Below are 22,500 nucleotides of genomic sequence, written 5' to 3'. Positions count from 1 at the left end.
ACAAAAACATGTTAACACGCTAACGTTAGCATGCTAACAGTTACAAATTACGTGTGAATGCTAAAAAACTGATGCCAAATTGAAATGCTAACAGGTAGCGTCAAGTAACAAAGGTTAGGTGTGTAGCTGGAAATATTCTAAAAAAAGTTAGCATGCTAACATTAACAAGCTAACAGTTAAGATGTGTCAAATACTAAATTATGTGACACTGTGCCATACACCTGCAAAAATATTTTTGAAAAATTAGCATGCTAACATTTTTTTTTTTAATTGATCTCAACTTTTTACACTGCTGCTGGGATTTTAATTTTCCTGAAGGAATCAATAAAGTACTATCTATCTATCTATTAACATGTTAGCGTGCTAATGTTAGCATGCTAACGACATTAACATAATAACATGCTAATGTTAGCATGCTAGCAGTTAAAAAATGACATGTGAATACTAAAAAACTGATGCCGATTTATTTTTTGATGCCGATTTAAAATGCTAGCAGGTAGCACACTACCCAGAGAACGTCAGGTAACAGAATACATGACTGTAAGGTGAGCATCTCCAAAATGAGCTAAAAAAGTTAACATGCTAACAGTTAGCACGTGTCAACGACCAAAATATTTGTCTCTGTGGTGTACACCTGCAAAATTAGTTTAAAAAAGCGAGCATGCTGACCATAACATGCTAACCTCAGTATGCTTACAGTTACAAATTACATGGAGATACTAAAAAAATGATGCCGAATTGAAATGCTAACAGGTAGAGAGTGTCAAGTAACAGAATATATGAACCAAAGGTTAGGTGTGTAGCTGAAAAATGTGCTAAAAAAAAAAAAAAAAGTTAGCATGATAACATTAACAAGCTGAGAGTTTTGCATGCTGACAATAACATAGTAATGTGCTAACAGGTAGCTCCGAGTAACAACATATATGACCCCAAAGTTAGGTGTGTACCTGCAAAATGTGCTAAAAAAAAGTTAGCATGCTATCATTAACAAGCTACCAGTTAGCATGTGTCAAATACCAAATGATGACTTCATAATTAGTTTGGAAAAGCTAACATTTTAACATGCTAACATTAGCATGCTAACAGTTCAAAAATATCTCTGAATGCTGAACAGCATCAAGTCACAAAATTTACGACACCTGTAAAATGAGCTAAAAGTTAGCGTGCTAATAGTTAGCACGTTCCAACTACAAACTGCTACTTTTGAATTTTCACTCTGCTTATTAGAAATATATTTTGCAGTTCATTTGATTTCTGCATTTTGCACATGACGTCATTCATAGCCACGCCCACCAACAAGAATGTGTTTAAAAGGCTCCAATATTTGAGTTATTATAAACATAACATTTCCACTTACAGCTTCCAAATTTGAGCGGACAGGCGTGTGCGTCCATGGGGAAGTCCTCAAGCTGCATGGGACACTCTGCCGATATGGTCAGTCTGTGGAAATATAAATAATATCTTATTATAATAACATAAAAAAATAATAAGATTACTACGAGTGTGGAAAAAAAATATAAAGTCAAGATTATACAGTTAGAATGAAAATGCTGCCATCTTGTGGATTTAAGTGGAATGACATTTGACGATACAAAGTTGAGTATTTTTAAAAAAATGTAATCATTACAGCCATTAAAGATATAATTGCATAAGATTTAATTTACTTAAAATTTAAAATATATTTTGTCTGTTTTTATTATTGTTTTACACGTATTGATTCTTTTTAGAGTGGAATAAAAATGACTTTTGTGTTCAAATTCAAACTTGGAACAGTCACAAAATATGGGACTGTATCTAAGTCCTACAGCTCCCTCTAGTGGACACTGGCGGTTGGTGTTGGATTGTTGCATTCTTGCAGTAAAGTTCAAGTACCAGTGATTGTCACACACACACACACACACACTAGGTGTGGCAAAATTACTCTCTGCATTTGACCAGAGGTGGGTAGAGTAGCCAGAAATTGTACTCAAGTAAGAGTACTGTTACTTTAGAGATTTATTACTCAAGTAAAAGTAAGGAGTAGTCACCCAAATATTTACTTGAGTAAAAGTAAAAAGTATGTTGTGAAAAAACTACTCAAGTACTGAGTAACTGATGAGTAACCTGTTTGTTTAATAATTACAGCAACAAATAATGTACAAAAACATAAAAATAGCAATGAGCAAATTCAGAGCCAGGAATATCTCTTAAGCAACTAAAACAATATTATATATTAAATAATAATATATTAAAATAAAAAAAAATCAGGCAAATTGAGCCACAATAACTTAACAGCACCATAGGCTCAGTAGGCATACATTGATTGATTGATTGATTGAAACTTGTATTAGTAGATTGCACAGTACAGTACATATTCTGTACAAATGACCACTAAATGGTAACACCCCAATAAGTTTTTCAACGCTAATCAATTACTTAATAAATGACCAAGTCGAGGTGATCTACCTCATATATACATACACACATATCATACATACACACACATATCATGTATATATGTATATATATATATTTATATTTATTTATTTTGCCGTTTTTGTTGACATGTTAAAGGTGTTTTAATAAATATACATGCATGTTTAACATATAGATTCCTATCTTTCATGAAGACAAGAATATAAGTTGGTGTATTACCTGATTCTGATGACTTGCATTGATTGGAATCAGACAGTATAGTGCTGATAACGTCCATGTTTTCAAATGGAGGAGAAAAAAAGTTCCTCCTTCCTGTCTAATACATCATGAAAGTCGTTGGTTTTTGGCATCTTATTTGTCCAGCGTCCATATTCGTTTTTATACACTTTACAAGAAATACATTGGCGGCAAACTCCGTAGCTTGCTAGTTTGTTTGCGCTGGCTTTCGGAGACTCTTATTTTGTTAGCGCAGGCGCGGTGGAGCGGCTATTTTATTGTGAAGACAGGAACTGTGCGATCAGTCTTTAAGCTTTTGACGGGAAGTACGGTTGAAGTAAAAAGTGTCTTTTTTCCTTTACACTTTTGATTGATTGATTGAAACTTTTATTATTAGATTGCACAGTACAGTACATATTCCGTACAGTTGACCAATAAATGGTAACAACCGAATAAGTTTTTCAACATGTCGGGTTCTACTTGTGACGGTCACGTGACCGCCTGGCTCTGTTTGATTGGTCCAACGTCACCAGTGACTGCATGTGATTGGTGAAACACAGGCATGTGTAGTTCCTACTTTGAATGCGTGTCTGACAAAATCAAAACAAACAAAGCGTGCATTAACAGATCGATAAAAAAAAAAAAGTAGCGAGTAGCGAGCTGATTGTAGATTAATGGAGCGGAGTAAAAGTAGCGTTTCTTCTCTATAAATATACTCGAGTAAAAGTAAAAGTATGTTGCATAAAAACTACTCTTAGAAGTAAAATTTATCCCAAAAGTTACTCAAGTAGATGTAACGGAGTAAATGTAGCGCGTTACTACCCACCTCTGCATTTGACCCATCACCCTTGATCACCCCCTGGAATAATTTTCGGTGATTTAACCCACAGTTCTAACCCTTGATGCTGAGCGCCAAACAGGGAGGTAATGGCTCTCATTTTTATAGTCTTTTGGTATGACTCGGCCGGGATTTCAACAACCAACCGAGCCGTCCTCTAGATCATCCATCCATCCATCATCTTCCGCTTATCCGAGGTCGGGTCGCGGGGACAACAGCCTAAGCAGGGAAACCCAGACTTCCCTCTCCCCAGCCACTTCGTCTAGCTCTTCCCGGGGGATCCCGAGGCGTTCCCAGGCCAGCCGGGAGACATAGTCTTCCCAACGTGTCCTGGGTCTTCCCCGTGGCCTCCTACCGGTTGGTCGTGCCCTAAACACCTCCCTAGGGAGGCGTTCGGGTGGCATCCTGACCAGATGCCCGAACCACCTCATCTGGCTCCTCTCGATGTGAAGGAGCAGCGGCTTTACTTTGAGTTCCTCCCGGATGGCAGAGCTTCTCACCCTATCTCTAAGGGAGAGACCTGGAAACTCATTTCGGCCGCTTGTACCCGTGATCTTATCCTTTCGGTCATGACCCAAAGCTCATGACCATAGGTGAGGATGGGAACGTAGATCGACCGGTAAATTGAGAGCTTTGCCTTCCGGCTCAGCTCCTTCTTCACCACAACGGATCGATACAACGTCCGCATTACTGAAGACGCCGCACCGATCCGCCTGTCGATCTCACGATCCACTCTTCCCCCACTCGTGAACAAGACTCCTAGGTACTTGAACTCCTCCACTTGGGGCAGGGTCTCCTCCCCAACCCGGAGATGGCATTCCACCCTTTTCCGGGCGAGAACCATGGACTCGGACTTGGAGGTGCTGATTCTCATTCCGGTCGCTTCACACTCGACAACTGTGACAAGCTGCATAGACTGGTGGGGACGTCTGAGAGGCGGCAAGTGAAGTGGACACTTCTTAAAAAACTGTTTTACGGCAAAAAAATAAAAAATTACAACGCAATGTTACTGTTCAAAAATGTGCGTGATGGTACAATGGCCAAAACTATTTATAATATTTGTTAAAAGTAAACTCCCTGACTTGCTTTAATGAATATTTAGGCCTTATTTTGGACACAATAGTAGTTTTAACAACATGCGTCGCATCTTTTCCCTTTCTCCGCTCGGAAAGGAGTCAGAAGAAGCAGAGATTATTTAATGACGTTTGCCCCCTTTTTCCCCTTCATGGCAGTTTCCGACACTTTTTGATTTCTTAACTTCTTCTGTTATTTGTATTATCTTCTGTGTGTTTGCTCCTGCTAATAAAACTACATTTAAAGGCCTACTGAAATGAGATTTTCTTATTCAAACGGGGATAGCAGGTCCATTCTATGTGTCCTACTTGATCATTTTGCCATATTGCCATATTTTTGCTGAAAGGATTTAGTAGAGAACATCGACGATAAAGTTTGCAAATTTTGGTCGCCAATAAAAAAGCCTTGCCTGTACCGGAAGTCGCAGACTATGTGCGCATGACTTCACGGGTTGTAGGGCTCCTCACATCCTCACATTGTCTCCAGCAGCAGGAGCTATTCGGACCGAGAAAGCGACAATTTCCCCATTAATTTGAGCAAGGATGAAAGATTCGTGGATGAGGAAAGTTAGAGTGAAGCACTTTAAAAAAAAAAAAAAAAAGAAAAGGCGACAGCTCCAGGCGGCGGCAGTGGGATCGTTTCAGATGTAATTAGACACATTTACTAGGATAATTCTGGAAAATCCCTTATCTGCTTATTGTGTTAATAGTATTTTAGTGAGATTATAAAGTCATACCTGAAAGTCGGATGGCTGCGGTGAACGCCAGTGTCTTTGAGAGAAGCCAAGATCACAGCTGTCTTTTTGAGCTGCAGGATGAGGTCGCATAATCTAAGAGCCCACTTAATATCACAATTTTCCCATCCAAAAACTTGCTGGTTGACGTAGAGAAACATGTTCGCTTGACCGCTCTGTGTTAAACCGTCACAACAAACAAAGAAACACCGGCTGTGTTTCGGTTGCTAAAGGCAACTGCAATCGACCGCTTTCCAAGAACAGCATTCTTCTTTGACGTCTCCATTACTCATTGAACAAATTGCAAAAGATTCAGCAACACAGATGTCCAAAATACTGTGCTGGGAGAACATGTCCCGCTCCAACCAATAACGTCACAAGCACACGTCAACATACGCGTTTTAATTCCGCGATGTTTTCAACAGGATACCTGGCGGGAAATTTAAAATTGCAATTTAGTAAACTAAAAAGGCCGTATTGGCATGTGTTGCAATGTTAATATTTCATCATTGATATATAAACTATCAGACTACGTGGTCGGTAGTTGTGGGTTTCAGTAGGCCTTTAAGTCCTTTATAACTTTACCAAATGAACATTTTTGGGTCCCAGCATTGACCCCTGGGGGACACCACATGATATATTTAGCTCCGTTGACATGTTTTCACCTCTCTTCTTGTAATGCTTCTCAACCGGTTGAAGACCCACCCTCTGATTCCATACCTTTCTAGTTAAGATATTACAATTAATTGTTTCAAATACTTTGGTTTGGATCCATAAATACTTCTGTTGAACTAAATGCTAATTTCCTCCAGTATTTCGATTAGTGCCATTTTTTGTTCAATTGTTAGCTCTGTATAAGGATGTCACCACATGGGCTCAGGAACACTATAGAAAATCACAGTTAGTAACTACAGTCGGTCGCTACATCTGTAAGTGCGAGTTAAAACTCTACTATGCAAAGCTAAAGGCATTTATCAACAACACCCGGACACAACACCACCACTTTTTTGGAAATGTGTTGCTGCCGTTACATTTTAATACGTTTCTCAGTGTGAACAACAAATATCTTGTCTTTGCAGTCTATTCAATTGAATATAAGTTGAGAAGTATTTGCAAATCTTGTATTCTGTTTTTATTTACGAATCACAATTGTCAACTCCACTGGTTTTGGGTGTTGTAGAAGAACATTGATGACGAGCAGACATTTCGAGGAATATGCACAGAGGATTGTTGTCTGCAAGTGTCTGTGGTTTGTAAACTGGTGTTTTGTCTCCCAGTCTTATAAACCGGAACAAGTTTGTGGCTATTTTCAAATACCTTAGTTAGATCCATAAATATTTCTGTTGAACGCATTGCTAATTTCCTCCAGTGTTTTGATTAGTGCCATTTTTTGTTAAATTGTTAGCTCTGTATAAGGATATCACCACATGGGCTCAGGAACACTTTAGAAAATCACAGTTAGTAACTACAGTCGGTCGCTACATCTGTAAGTGCGAGTTAAAACTCTACTATGCACAGCCAAAGGCATTTATCAACAACACCCGGACACAACACCACCACTTTTTTTGGAAATGTGTTTGCTGCCGTTACATTTTAATACGTTTCTCGGTGTGAACAATAAATATCTCGTCTTTGCAGTCTATTCAATTGAATATAAGTTGAGAAGTATTTGCAAATCATTGTATTCTGTTTTTATTTACGAATCACAATTGTCGACTTCACTGGTTTTGGGTGTTGTAGAAGAACATTGATGACGAGCAGACATTTCGAGGAATATGCACAGAGGATTGTTGTCTGCAAGTGTCTGTGGTTTGTAAACTGGCGTTTTGTCTCCCAGTCTTATAAACCGGAACAAGTTTGTGGCTATTTTCAAATACTTTAGTTAGATCCATAAATATTTCTGTTGAACGCATTGCTAATTTCCTCCAGTGTTTCGATTAGTGCCATTTTTTGTTAAATTGTTAGCTCTGTATAAGGATATCACCACATGGGCTCAGGAACACTTTAGAAAATCACAGTTAGTAACTAAAGTCGGTCGCTACATCTGTAAGTGCGAGTTAAAACTCTACTATGCAAAGCCAAAGGCATTTATCAACAACACCCGGACACAACACCACCACTTTTTTGGGAAATGTGTTGCTGCGGTTACATTTGAATACGTTTCTCAGTGTGAACAATAAATATCTTGTCTTTGCAGTCTATTCAATTGAATATAAGTTGAGAAGTATTTGCAAATCTTGTATTCTGTTTTTATTTACGAATCACAATTGTCGACTTCACTGGTTTTGGGTGTTGTAGAAGAACATTGAAGACAAGCAGACATTTCGAGGAATATGCACAGAGGATTGTTGTCTGCAAGTGTCTGTGGTTTGTAAACTGGTGTTTTGTCTCCCAGTCTTATAAACCGGAACAAGTTTGTGGCTATTTTCAAATACTTTAGTTAGATCCATAAATATTTCTGTTGAACGCATTGCTAATTTCCTCCAGTGTTTTGATTAGTGCCATTTTTTGTTCAAGTGTTAGCTCCGTAAAAGGATATCACCACATGGGCTCAGGAACACTTCAGAAAACCACTGTCAGTCGGTCACTACATCTGTAAGTGCGAGTTAAAACTCTACAATGCAAAGCCAAAGCTATTTATCAACAACACCCGCACACAACAACACTAGTGATGGGATGGGCAGTTCTTTTGACTGTACTGAATCACTAGAATCAGTTCCATAAATTGAGTCGTTCACCGAATCACTTCTGCAGCAGCAGTTCTGTGTGCAGGTCGGCGAATCATGAGTCAGTCAGTAACAGCTCACCCATCTGAATTTGACAAGATAATAACAATTTATTTTAAAATTTGCTACAAATATATTCTTTTCTTTCCTTCCTCTTTTTTGTGTGTCCTCTCCATGAAGTGTCAATGACATTTTAAAATGGATCTGAAAACAAAATTTAAATTTTTTTTTTTTTAAAGTGGTAAAAATTACATACAAAATTACAAATGGTATTATTATATACACCGGATAGTCGAACCTCGGATTCAGGAGGAACAGTGTGGTTTTCGTCCTGGTCGTGGAACTGTGGACCAGCTCTATACTCTCCGCAGGGTTCTTGAGGGTGCATGGGAGTTTGCCCAACCAGTCTACATGTGCTTTGTGGACTTGGAGAAGGCATTCGACCGTGTCCCTCGGGAAGTCCTGTGGGGAGTGCTCAGAGAGTATGGGGTATCGGACTGTCTTATTGTGGCGGTCCGCTTCCTGTATGATCAGTGCCAGAGCTTGGTCCGCATTGCCGGCGGTAAGTCGAACACATTTCCAGTGAGGGTTGGACTCCGCCAAGGCTGTCCTTTGTCACCGATTCTGTTCATAACTTTTATGGACAGAATTTCTAGGCGCAGTCAAGGCGTTGGTTGAGGGGTTCCGGTTTGGTGACCGCAGGATTAGGTCTCTGCTTTTTGCAGATGATGTGGTCCTGATGGCTTCATCTGACCGGGATCTTCAGCTCTCACTGGATCGGTTCGCAGCCGAGTGTGAAGCGACCGGAATGAGAATCAGAACCTCCAAGTCCGAGTCCATGGTTCTCGCCCGGAAAAGGGTGGAATGCCATCTCCGGGTTGGGGAGGAGACCCTGCCCCAAGTGGAGGAGTTCAAGTACCTAGGAGTCTTGTTCACGAGTGGGGGAAGAGTGGATCGTGAGATCGACAGGCGGATCGGTGCGGCGTCTTCAGTAATGCGGACGTTGTACCGATCCATTGTGGTGAAGAAGGAGCTGAGCCGGAAGGCAAAGCTCTCAATTTACCGGTCGATCTACGTTCCCATCCTCACCTATGGTCATGAGCTTTGGGTCATGACCGAAAGGATAAGATCACGGGTACAAGCGGCCCAAATGAGTTTCCTCTCCCTTAGAGATAGGGTGAGAAGCTCTGCCATCCGGGAGGAACTCAAAGTAAAGCCGCTGCTCCTTCACATCGAGAGGAGCCAGATGAGGTGGTTCGGGCATCTGGTCAGGATGCCACCCGAACGCCTCCCTAGGGAGGTGTTTAGGGCACGTCCAACCGGTAGGAGGCCACGGGGAAGACCCAGGACACGTTGGGAAGACTATGTCTCCCGGCTGGCCTGGGAACGCCTCGGGATCCCCCGGGAAGAGCTAGACGAAGTGGCTGGGGAGAGGGAAGTCTGGGTTTCCCTGCTTAGGCTGCTGCCCCCGCGACCCGACCTCGGATAAGCGGAAGAAGATGGATGGATGGATTATTATTTTTACATTTTATCATTTGACTCGACGACAAAATTGAAATATATTCTTCAATGTGTTTGAAATGCAATTATTTTCTACATTTTTACATTACATTTATTTTAACAATTCATAGTGGATTTGACAAGATGGAAAAAATGATTCTAAAATGGGTTATAAGTTTTCTTTTTTCACATTACATTTGATTATTTTAACATGTAATGTTTCTAACAAAACATACATGTATTAAAAATTGAATAAAAATCACTCTTCCTTTTATATCACTTCCAATGTGTTTTTTTTAAATTTTTTAAACAATTATGATCACTCTAAAAGCGGTCAGTTCTCTGCGTCAGTCCGTTCGCGAACGTGATTGACGCCAGTCCCGCTCATACCGGCATGGTCGCGGCGGAGCTTAACTGAACTGAGAAAGGAACGAATCAGTTCTTAAAGTGATTTGGTTCAGTACGTTCACTCAAAAGGTTTGTTCGTTCGAACGAATCGTTCGCGAAGGACACAACACTAAACAACAGCACTTTTTTGGAAATATGTTGCTGCATTAAATTCTAAGTTAATTATTATTTTCAAAAAATATAAAATACGTTTGCTACGTTATGCTGTAAATGCTACATTATGTTGTGATTGCGACGTTATGTCATGATTGCTACTTTATGTCGTGATTGCTACGTTATGTCTTAATTGCTACTTTATGTTGTGATCGCTACGTTATGTCATGATTGCTACGTTAATTGCTACGTTATGTTATGATTGCTAGGTTATGTCCTGATTGCTGCATTTTGTCATGTTTGCTACTCTATGTCGTGATTGCTACGTTATGTTGTGATTGCTACGTTATGTCTTAATTGCTACTTTATGTTGTGATCGCTACGTTATGTCATGATTGCTACGTTAATTGCTACGTTATGTTATGATTGCTAGGTTATGTCCTGATTGCTGCATTTAGTCATGTTTGCTACTCTATGTCGTGATTGCTACGTTATGTTGTGATTGTTACGTTATGTTGTGATTGCGACGTTATGTTGTGATTGCTACAATATGTCATGATTGCTACGTTATGTTGTGATTGCTACGTTATGTCTTAATTGCTACTTTATGTTGTGATTGCTACGTTATGTCGTAAATGCTACGTTATTTTATGATTGCTACTTAATGTCGTGATTGCTATGTTATGTCGTGATTGCTACGTTATGTCATGATTGCTACTTTATGTTGTGATTGCTACGTTATGTCGTGATTGCTACGCTATGTCGTAAATGCTACGTTATGTTGTGATTGCTTTTGTTATGTTGTGATTGCTACGTTATGTTGTGATTGTTACGTTATGTTGTGATTGCTACGTTATGTTGTGATTGCTACAATATGTCATGATTGCTACAATATGTCATGATTGCTACGTTATGTCTTAATTGCTACTTTATGTCGTGATTGCAATTTTATGTCATGATAGCTACGGTATGTTGCGATTGCTACTTTATGTCGTGATTGCTACATTGTGTTGTGATTACCACATTATTTTTAAATTCGTGCATTATGTTGTGATTGCTACGTTATGTTATGATTGCTAGGTTATGTCCTGATTGCTGCATTTTGTCATGTTTGCTACTCTATGTTGTGATTGCTACGTTATGTCATAAATGCTACGTTATGTTGTGATTGCTTTTGTTATGTTGTGATTGCTACGTTATGTTGTGATTGCGACGTTATGTTGTGATTGCTACAATATGTCATGATTGCTACGTTATGTTGTGATTGCTACGTTATGTCTTAATTGCTACTTTATGTTGGTATTGCTACGTTATCTCGTAAATGCTACGTTATTTTATGATTGCTACTTAATGTCGTGATTGGTATGTTATGTCGTGATTGCTACATTATGTCATGATTGCTACTTTATGTTATGATTGCTACGTTATGTCGTGATTGCTACGCTATGTCGTAAATGCTACGTTATGTTGTGATTGCTTTTGTTATGTTGTGATTGCTACGTTATGTTGTGATTGTTACGTTATGTTGTGATTGCTACAATATGTCATGATTGCTACATTATGTCTTAATTGCTACTTTATGTCGTGATTACAATTTTATGTCATGATAGCTACGTTATGTTGCGATTGCTACTTTATGTCGTGATTGCTACATTGTGTTGTGATTACTACATTATTTTTAAATTCGTACATTATGTTGTGATTGCTACGTTATGTTATGATTGCTACGTTATGTCATGATTGCTACGTTAATTGCTACGTTATGTTATGATTGCTAGGTTATGTCCTGATTGCTGCATTTTGTCATGTGTGCTACTCTATGTTGTGATTGCTACGTTATGTCTTAATTGCTACTTTATGTTGGGATTGCTATGTTATGTCGTAAATGCTACGTTATTTTATGATTGCTACTTAATGTCGTGATTGCTGTGTTATGTCGTGATTGCTACGTTATGTCATGATTGCTACTTTATGTTGTGATTGCTACGTTATGTCGTGATTGCTACTTTATGTTGTGATTGCTACGTTATGCCGTAAATGCTACGTTATGTTATGATGGCTACGTTATGATGGCTACATTATGTGGTGGTTGCTACGTTATGTCGTGATTGCTAAGTTATGTCGTGATTGCTAAGTTATGTCGTGATTGCTACGTTATATCATGATTGCTACTTTATGTCATGATTACTACGCTATGTTGTGATTGCTATATTATGTCGTGATTGCTACATTATGTTGTGATTGCTACATTATGTCGTGATTGCTACATTATATCGTGATTGCTACGCTATGCCGTAAATGCTACGTTATGTTGTGATTGCTTTTGTTATGTTGTGATTGTTACGTTATGTTGTGATTGCTACGTTATGTTGTGATTGCTACGTTATGTTGTGATTGATACAATATGTCATGATTGCTACAATATGTCATGATTGCTACGTTATGTCTTAATTGCTACTTTATGTTGTGATTGCTACGTTATGTCGTAAATGCCACGTAATTTTATGATTGCTACTTTATGTCGTGATTGCTACATTGTGTTGTGATTACTACATTATTTTTAAATTCGTACATTATGTTGTGATTGCTACGTTATGTTATGATTGCTACATTATGTCATGATTGCTACGTTAATTGCTACGTTATGTTATGATTGCTAGGTTATGTCCTGATTGCTGCATTTTGTCATGTTTGCTACTCTATGTTGTGATTGCTACGTTATGTCGTAAATGCTACGTTATGTTGTGATTGCTTTTGTTATGTTGTGATTGCTACGTTATGTTGTGATTGTTACGTTATGTTGTGATTGCGACGTTATCTTGTGATTGCTACAATATGTCATGATTGCTATGTTATGTTGTGATTGCTACGTTATGTCTTAATTGCTACTTTATGTTGTGATTGCTACGTTATGTCGCAAATGCTAAGTTATTTTATGATTGCTACTTAATGTCGTGATTGCTATGTTATGTCGTGATTGCTACTTTATGTTGTGATTGCTACGTTATGTCGTGATTGCTACTTTATGTTATGATGGCTACGTTATGATGGCTACACTATGTGGTGGTTGCTACGTTATGTCGTGATTGCTAAGTTATGTCGTGATTGCTAAGTTATGTCGTGATTGCTACGTTATGTTGTGAATGCTACGTTATATCATGATTGCTACATTATGTCATGATTGCTACGCTATGTTGTGATTGCTACATTATGTCGTGATTGCTACATTATGTTGTGATTGCTACATTATGTCGTGATTGCTACATTATATCGTGATTGCTACGCTATGTCGTAAATGCTACGTTATGTTGTGATTGCTTTTGTTATGTCGTGATTGCTACGTTATGTTGTGATTGCTACGTTATATCATGATTGCTACATTATGTCATGATTGCTACGCTATGTTGTGATTGCTACATTATGTCGTGATTGCTACATTATGTTGTGATTGCTACATTATGTCGTGATTGCTACATTATATCGTGATTGCTACGCTATGTCGTAAATGCTACGTTATGTTGTGATTACTTTTGTTATGTCGTGATTGCTACGTTATGTTGTGATTGCGACGTTATCTTGTGATTGCTACAATATGTCATGATTGCTATGTTATGTTGTGATTGCTACGTTATGTCTTAATTGCTACTTTATGTTGTGATTGCTACGTTATGTCGCAAATGCTAAGTTATTTTATGATTGCTACTTAATGTCGTGATTGCTATGTTATGTCGTGATTGCTACTTTATGTTGTGATTGCTACGTTATGTCGTGATTGCTACTTTATGTTATGATGGCTACGTTATGATGGCTACACTATGTGGTGGTTGCTACGTTATGTCGTGATTGCTAAGTTATGTCGTGATTGCTAAGTTATGTTGTGATTGCTACGTTATGTTGTGAATGCTACGTTATATCATGATTGCTACATTATGTCATGATTGCTACGCTATGTTGTGATTGCTACATTATGTCGTGATTGCTACATTATGTTGTGATTGCTACATTATGTCGTGATTGCTACATTATATCGTGATTGCTACGCTATGTCGTAAATGCTACGTTATGTTGTGATTACTTTTGTTATGTCGTGATTGCTACGTTATGTTGTGATTGCGACGTTATGTTGTGATTGCTACAATATGTCATGATTGCTACGTTATGTTGTGATTGCTACGTTTTGTCTTAATTGCTACTTTATGTTGTGATTGCTACGTTACGTCGTAAATGCTACGTTATTTTATGATTGCTACTTAATGTCGTGATTGCTATGTTATGTCGTGATTGCTACGTTATGTCATGATTGCTACTTTATGTTGTGATTGCTACGTTATGTCGAGATTGCTACTTTATGTTGTGATTGCTATGTTATGTCGTAAATGCTACGTTATGTTATGATGGCTACGTTATGTGGTGGTTGCTACGTTATGTCGTGATTGCTAAGTTATGTTGTGATTGCTACGTTATGTCGTGATTACTACGTTACATCGTGATCGCTACATTATGTCGTGATTACTACGTTACATCGTGATCGCTACATTATGTCATGATTGTTACGTTATGTCGTGATTGCTACATTATATCGTGATTGTTACGCTATGTTGTGATTGCTACATTATGTTGTGATTGCTACATTATGTCGTGATTGCTACATTATATCGTGATTGCTACGCTATGTTGTGATTGCTATGTTATGTTGTGATTGCTACATTATGTTACGATTTCTACTTCATCGTGCGATTGCTACGTTATGTTGTGATTGCTACGTTATTTTGTGATTGCTACGTTATGGCATGTACGCTTTATGTTGTGATTGCTACGTAATGTCGTAAATGCTACGTTATGTCGTGATTGCTACGTTATGTCGTGTTTGCTTCGTTATGTCGTGATAGCTACGTAATGTCGTAAATGCTACGTTAAGTCGTGGTTGCTACGTTATGTCGTGATAGCTACATTATGTCCTGAATGCTACATGATGTCATGATTGCCACGTTACATTGTGATTGCTACGATATGTCATGATTGTTACATTGTCTCGATTGCTAACATTATGTCTCGATTACTACATTATGTCGTGATTGCTACCTTATGTCGTGATTGCTAACATTATGTCTCGATTACTACATTAAGTCGTGATTGCTACGTTATGTCGTGATTGCTACGTTATGTCGTGATTGTTATGATCTGCTGTGATATGCTGTGTGGGCGGGACCTACCGCATGGTGTAGAGCAGCTTGCCGTCGTCCTGCAGCCTGAGCAGCTTGTTGGGCGTGGTCATGTTGTGTGCGATGGACTTCTTGCCGTTGAGGAAGAAGGTGTCGGGCGTCCAGATCTTGCTGGCCAGAAGGTTGTTGAGCGGCAGCGTCTTCATGGGACCTTGGAAGCACAGACGCTCGTCCTTCCAGCTCTGGCGGAAGAACACGTCGATGGTGTATTCCTGTCCACGTGAAGAAAGTTCTCAGACTTTTGGGACAACTTGTGAACACGACTCTGATCCTCTTACCATTTCTGTGTCAGAGACCGGACCGAAGCTGGTGACAAAAATGTTGGTTTTGATCTCCGTCACCTTTTCTGGAGGATTAGAGGAAACATATTCTGTGTAACATATGTGGAAATAAGACACAAAGCAGGTCCTCAGAGAGGAAGAATAACAAAGAAGTAGTTTTGGCAACAAGAGGGCAATATTGATAATAAAGCTCGTTTCTTGGCATCATGCCAATAACTGGATTAGATCAACACGTTTTATTATCACAAAATAGTTTTTTTTTTTCGTTTTTTCCTTTACAAACTCAGAAAATACGAGTCGTTTTTGTTTATTTCAGCGCTATTGAATTTATTATAAATATTTCCATCCATCCATTTTCTACTGCTTATTCCCTTTTTGGGGTCGCGGGGGGCGCTGGCGCCTATCTCAGCTACAATCGGGCGGAAGGCGGGGTACACCCTGGACAAGTCGCCACCTCATCGCAGGGCCAACACAGATAGACAGACAACATTCACACTCACATTCACACACTAGGGCCAATTTAGTGTTGCCAATCAACCTATCCCCAGGTGCATGTCTTTGGAAGTGGGAGGAAGCCGGAGTACCCGGAGGGAACCCACGCAGTCACGGGGAGAACATGCAAACTCCACACAGAAAGATCCCGAGCCTGGATTTGAACCCACGACTGCAGGACCTTCGTATTGTGAGGCAGACGCACTAACCCCTCTGCCACCGTGAAGCCCTATAAATATTTCATGTAATAAATTTTTTTTTTAAATTAAATATATCATTATTATAGTTAAAGCTCCATTCTGTGTTTTTGTCCCATTATAAAAGTGTAAATACTCAATAAACTTGAAAATGTGAAGCATCAGCATTGCTAAGGCCGATAATTCCACTGTCACTACTTGATATCAGATCGATACCACCACCATTAGTAGTCTCGCCCAAAACTGTTGTAAAGCATCCAAACAGCAAAAGAATAAGTGATAAAAGTATTTACAATGTAGTAAAAACTCTATTAAGAATTTTTCTAAAATAGATTAAAATTGATTAAATTCGAATAATATACATCCATCTTCTTCCGGTCGGGTCGCGGGGGCAGCAGCCTAAGCAGGGAAGCCCAGACTTCCCCTTCCAATTCATAATTTTCCAAAATCGATTCAACATGTTTTCCTTTTTTGAAGACGCTTTTAGGCCATCTCCGTGCTACTAGAAGGAGCGTTTCTAACCAGTAGCTTGTTTTGACAAAATCTATTTAGAATCTTAATACCAAATAACACATTGCAAGAATCTGTTTGAATCGAGAATCAAAGTCCTACTTATTATTGTGAAAATGTAACTTAAAGTCCATCCATCCATCCATCCATCCATCTTCTTCCGCTTATCCGAGGTCGGGTCGCGGGGGCAGCAGCCTAAGCAGGGAAGCCCAGACTTCCCTTTCCCCAGCCACTTCGTCTAGATCTTCCCGGGGGATCCCGAGGCGTTCCCAGGCCAGCCGGGAGACATAGTCCTCCCAACGTGTCCTGGGTCTTCCCCGTGGCCTCCTACCGGTTGGACGTGCCCTAAACACCTCCCTAGGGAGGCGTTCGGGTGGCATCCTGACCAGATGCCCGAACCACCTCATCTGGCTCCTCTCGATGTGAAGGAGCAGCGGCTTTACTTTGAGTTCCTCCCGGATGGCAGAGCTTCTCACCCTATCTCTAAGGGAGAGACCTGGAAACTCATTTCGGCCGCTTGTACCCGTGATCTTATCCTTTCGGTCATGACCCAAAGCTCATGACCATAGGTGAGGATGGGAACGTAGATCGACCGGTAAATTGAGAGCTTTGCCTTCCGGCTCAGCTCCTTCTTCACCACAACGGATCGGTACAACGTCCGCATTACTGAAGACGCCGCACCGATCCGCCTGTCGATCTCACGATCCACTCTTCCCTCACTCGTGAACAAGACTTCTAGGTACTTGAACTCCTCCACTTGGGGCAGGGTCTCCTCCCCAACCCGGAGATGGCACTCCACCCTTTTCCGGGCGAGAACCATGGACTCGGACTTGGAGGTGCTGATTCTCATTCCGGTCGCTTCACACTCGGCTGCGAAATAGCCATATTGGACCAAAAATACAAAAACAAATCTGCCTGGAGCCGCAAGACAAATTTAAAAGCCATATTACATACAGATAGTGTGTTATGTGATACAGATTGAATTAAGAGGACTTAAAGGAAACAAAATCATCTCAAATATAGCTACAAATGAGGCATAATGATGCAATGTGTACATATAGCAAGCCAAAATAGCATGTTAGCATTGATTAGCTTGCAGTCATGCAGGGACCAAATATTCCGGATTACCATTCCATCCGTCCATCCATTTTCTACCGCTTATTCCTTTTGGGGTCGTGGGGGGCACTGGTGCCTATTTCAGCTACAATCGGGCGGAAGGTGGTGTACGCCCTGGACAAGTCGCCACCTCACCGAGTAGCATTCCACACAAGTCAAAAACATCAACAAAACTCGCCTTTGTGCATTCACGCACAACATTAAAAGTTTGGTGGACAAAATGAGACAGAAAAAGAAGTGCTGTAAAACACGTCCTACAAAGTCGGAGAAAGTTGTACATGTAAACCAGGGGTGCCCATTACGTCGATCGCGAGCTACCAGTCGACCGCGGGGGGTGTGTCAGTCGATCTCCAGCCAGGCTTTTAAAAAAAAATAGACCTAAAAATTAGTGATCATCAATCTTCACCAAGACGTCACTTAAATGACATTCACGGTACCGGAGGGTCTTGTGAGATGACGCTGGCTGCTGCAAGATCATTATTATGAAAATATGACCGAGAGGAAGGCGAGAAACACTTTTTATTTCAACAGACTCTCGCGCCGTACCTTCCGTCAAAACTCTAAAGGCCGACTGCACATTTCCTATCTTCACAATAAAAGCCCTGCTTCATGCTGCCTGCGCTAACAAAATAAGAGTCTCGGAAAACTGGCGTGCACAAGCGATCCCTCAGAAAGCTGGCGTTCACACCACTTGTGCACGCCAGCTTTCCGAGACTTTTATTTTGTTAGCGCAGGCAGCATGAAGCAGGGCTTTTATTGTGAAGATAGGAAATGTGCAGTCGGCCTTTAGAGTTTTGACGGAAGGGACGGCGCGAAAGTCTGTTGAAATAAAAAGTGTTTCTCGCCTTCCTCTGTCATTTTTTCATAATAATGAACTGGCAGCAGCCAGCGTCATCTCACAAGACCCTCGGGTGCCGTGAATGTCAATCAAGCAAGCTACGGAATTTGCCGCCAATGTTTTTCTTGTAAAGTGTATGGAAGCTGGATGAATTAGATGACAAAAACCAACCACTTTCATGTGGTATTGTACAGAAAGGACAACTTTTTTTCTCCTCCATTTGAAAATGTGGGCGTTATCATCATTACTGTCTGATTCCAATCAATGCAAGTCATCAGAATCAGGTAATACACCAACTTATATTCTTGTCTTTGTGAAAGAAAGACATCTATATGTGTTACACATGCTTGTATTATCATTAAACACATTTAACTTGTTTACAAATATGTCTCTTTCATAAATAAATAAATATAAATGATATATATAAATGAGGTAGATCCCCTCGAGTTGGTCAATTGAAAAGTAGCTCGCCTGCAGAAAAAGTGTGGGCACCCCTGATGTAAACAAACCACGGTGAGTTCAAACACTGCCAAAATTAGTAAGACGAAACGCCGCTCGCCAAATACTTGAATCAGTGAAGCATGTTTAATACAAACAGTGTGTTTTATAACAATTAGGGAGGTTTGTGTCATGTTTGTCCTCCTACAGAAATAATACAAAAAATATATTTTTTCCCTTCATCTTTTTCCATTTTTCATACATTTTTGAAAGAGCTCCACAGAGCCACTAGGGCCGACCCCCCGCACTAGAGAAAGGCGCTATACAATTATAATTCACACAATTCACACGAATGTCGCTACATAAATAGAGTGGGTTGGATTAGCACGCGCAGCAAGACGCTATCGTGCCATGTTGCCATGACGCCATGAAACATTACCTCCCAGTCCGGGGCGGAGTCTGTTGTCATAGCCGTCCAGCAAGCCGTCCAGGATGCGCGTGAACACGGTGATGTTGTTGTTAAGCTCCGCCTCCAGGGGAGTGCCGGTCGCTTCCTGCTGCAGGCTGGACCAAAGAGGAGAAGACGTGAAAACAACAACAACAACAACGTGCGTCTTCTCTCTGCGACTCACCTGAGGCGGCAGGTGAGACTCGCCATCCAGACGCAGAGGTGCAGGCGCGTCATGGCCGAGCTGAGGTACATCCCATCGCCCATTCCTGCCACAAAGCGTCACATCTCATCTCAAAATAAACGTGGCAGGCTATGGGGCTACTAGGAGCCCGGCGGCTACACAACGGCTAAGCACACCGTAAACAACATGAACAAGTTATTATAGTTACATATTATTCACACATGCAAAGTCTGCAACGCAGTATTAGAACGTGTCCAGTAACAAGCGTGTCCGCATCATCCAACTTACGGCGTTGTGAATTATCATGGCAAGTGGGCGTCGCCAGAAAAGACAATTACCCCTCCACTTCAACTTAAAGACGGTATAAATCCGATCCAGATGGTTCCTAGTAACCAGGTTAGTGTTTTTCAGGGCTCGCATCGTTCTCTATTTGACTCTCTACTATTCCACACTACTAAATAATACAAATATACATGATTCCTGCTGATATCGTATCGGATCATATCATATATATATATATATATACACATATATATCTATCCATCCATTTTCTACCGCTTATTCCCTTTCGGGGTCGCGGGGGGCACTGGCGCCTATCTCAGCTGCAATCGGGCGGAAGGCGGGGTACACCCTGGACAAGTCGCCACCTCATCGCAGGGCCAACACAGATAGACAGACAACATTCACACTCACATTCACACACTAGGGCCAATTTAGTGTTGCCAATCAACCTATCCCCAGGTGCATGTCTTTGGAAGTGGGAGGAAGCCGGAGTACCCGGAGGGAACCCACGCATTCACGGGGAGAACATGCAAACTCCACACAGAAAGATCCCGAGCCTGGATTTGAACCCAGGACTGCAGGACCTTCGTATTGTTAGGCAGACGCACTAACCCCTCTGCCACCGTGAAGCCCTAGCAATATATATATATATATATATATATATTTTTTTTCTTTTTACATTTTTTTCTTTCCACGATGGCAATGCCTCACCTGCCACCCCTGACTGCACGTCACTGGTATTAAGACAAATCCATGAAGAGTTTGAGCGAAAATATGTTGTATAGGAATGAACTACACACAATAACACATTAACAAAGTGCAATGTCACATAAAATCGTTTTGAAGTAATACCTTTTGTGACTTGAAACTAACATCCATCCATCCATCCATCATCTTCCGCTTATCCGAGGTCGGGTCGTGGGGGCAGCAGCCTAAGCAGGGAAACCCAGACTTCCCTCTCCCCAGCCACTTCGTCTAGCTCTTCCCGGGGGATCCCGAGGCGTTCCCAGGCCAGCCGGGAGACATAGTCTTCCCAACGTGTCCTGGGTCTTCCCCGTGGCCTCCTACCGGTTGGACGTGCCCTAAAAACCTCCCTAGGGAGGCGTTCGGGTGGCATCCTGACCAGATGCCCGAACCACCTCATCTGGCTCCTCTCGATGTGGAGGAGCAGCGGCTTTACTTTGAGTTCCTCCAGGATGGCAGAGCTTCTCACCCTATCTCTAAGGGAGAGACCTGGAAACTCATTTTGGCCGTTTGTACCTGTGATCTTATCCTTTCGGTCATGACCCAAAGCTCATGACCATAGGTCAATCAATCAATCAATCAATCAATGTTTATTTATATAGCCCCAAATCACAAATGTCTCAAAGGACTGTACAAATCATTACGACTACAAAAGAACCCACAAAAGGGCAAGGAAAACTCACACCCAGTGGGCAGGGAGAATTCACATCCAGTGGGACGCCAGTGACAATGCTGACTATGAGAAACCTTGGAGAGGACCTCAGATGTGGGCAACCCCCCCCCCCCCCCCCCCCCCTCTAGGGGACCGAAAGCAATGGATGTGGAGCGGGTCTAACATGATACTGTGAAAGTTCAATCCATAGTGGCTCCATCACAGCCGCGAGAGTTCAGTTCAAGCGGATCCAAGACAGCAGCGAGAGTCCCGTCCACAGGAAACCATCTCAAGCGGAGGCGTATCAGCAGCGTAGAGATGTCCCCAACCGATACAGGCGAGCGGTCCATCCTGGGTCCATCCTGGGTCCCGACAAGCGGTGAGGATGGGAACGTAGATCAACCGGTAAATTGAGAGCTTTGCCTTCCGGCTCAGCTCCTTCTTCACCAAAACGGATCGATACAACGTCCGCATTACTGAAGACGCCGCACCGATCCGCCTGTCGATCTCACGATCCACTCTTCCGTCACTCGTGAACAAGACTCTTAGGTACTTGAACTCCTCCACTTGGGGCAGGGTCTCCTCCCCAACCCGGAGATGGCATTCCACCCTTTTCCGGGCGAAACTAACACAAGTAATGAAAAAAAAAACAACTGGTGTTTACTTTTTGATATCAAAAGAAAATGAAGATGAAGTCTAATAAACAACCTTTGTTCTTCTCTAACGCCTCCTATCAGTACAACAGTTTGGCCAACAAAAATAAAGAGTGACGCCTCACACATCGAATACACAATCTTCACAGCCTGCGTTCAGTTGGATGAGATGATCCGCCTCCGCTTGAGATGGTTTCCTGTGGACGGGACTCTCGCTGCTGTCTTGGATCCGCTTGAACTGAACTCTCGCGGCTGTGTTGGAGCCACTATGGATTGAACTTTTACAGTATCATGTTAGACCCGCTCGACATCCATTGCTTTCGGTCCCCTAGAGGGGGGGGGGGGTTGCCCACATCTGAGGTCCTCTCCAAGGTTTCTCATAGTCAGCATTGTCACTGACTTCCCACTGGATGTGAATTCTCCCTGCCCACTGGGTGTGA

General features: G+C 41.3%; 2 protein-coding genes across 2 annotated transcripts in view; one reads left to right on the top strand and one right to left on the bottom strand.

Moving 5' to 3' along the window:
- gabrb3 (gamma-aminobutyric acid type A receptor subunit beta3) overlaps nt 1–22,500 on the top strand; it is a 150,803-nt gene that overhangs the window by 26,912 nt on the left and 101,391 nt on the right. The gene's annotated exons all lie outside the window — the stretch shown is intronic.
- gabra5 (gamma-aminobutyric acid type A receptor subunit alpha5) overlaps nt 1–22,500 on the bottom strand; it is a 63,150-nt gene that overhangs the window by 37,943 nt on the left and 2,707 nt on the right. Inside the window, exons 2-6 of the mRNA XM_061887979.1 lie at nt 19,730–19,814; nt 19,537–19,661; nt 15,504–15,571; nt 15,217–15,437; nt 1,358–1,440 (exon numbers count right to left, since the gene is read on the bottom strand). Of these exons, the coding sequence (XP_061743963.1) occupies nt 1,358–1,440; nt 15,217–15,437; nt 15,504–15,571; nt 19,537–19,661; nt 19,730–19,812 (580 nt within the window). The 5' untranslated portion in view covers nt 19,813–19,814. The remainder of the gene's footprint in view (nt 1–1,357; nt 1,441–15,216; nt 15,438–15,503; nt 15,572–19,536; nt 19,662–19,729; nt 19,815–22,500) is intronic.

The sequence above is a fragment of the Nerophis ophidion genome, linkage group LG26, assembly GCF_033978795.1.
Source record: "Nerophis ophidion isolate RoL-2023_Sa linkage group LG26, RoL_Noph_v1.0, whole genome shotgun sequence".
Classification (NCBI taxonomy): Eukaryota; Metazoa; Chordata; class Actinopteri; order Syngnathiformes; family Syngnathidae; genus Nerophis; species Nerophis ophidion.
Note: the sequence above shows the minus strand (reverse complement) of the source record. Positions and strands in the feature narration are given on the sequence as shown.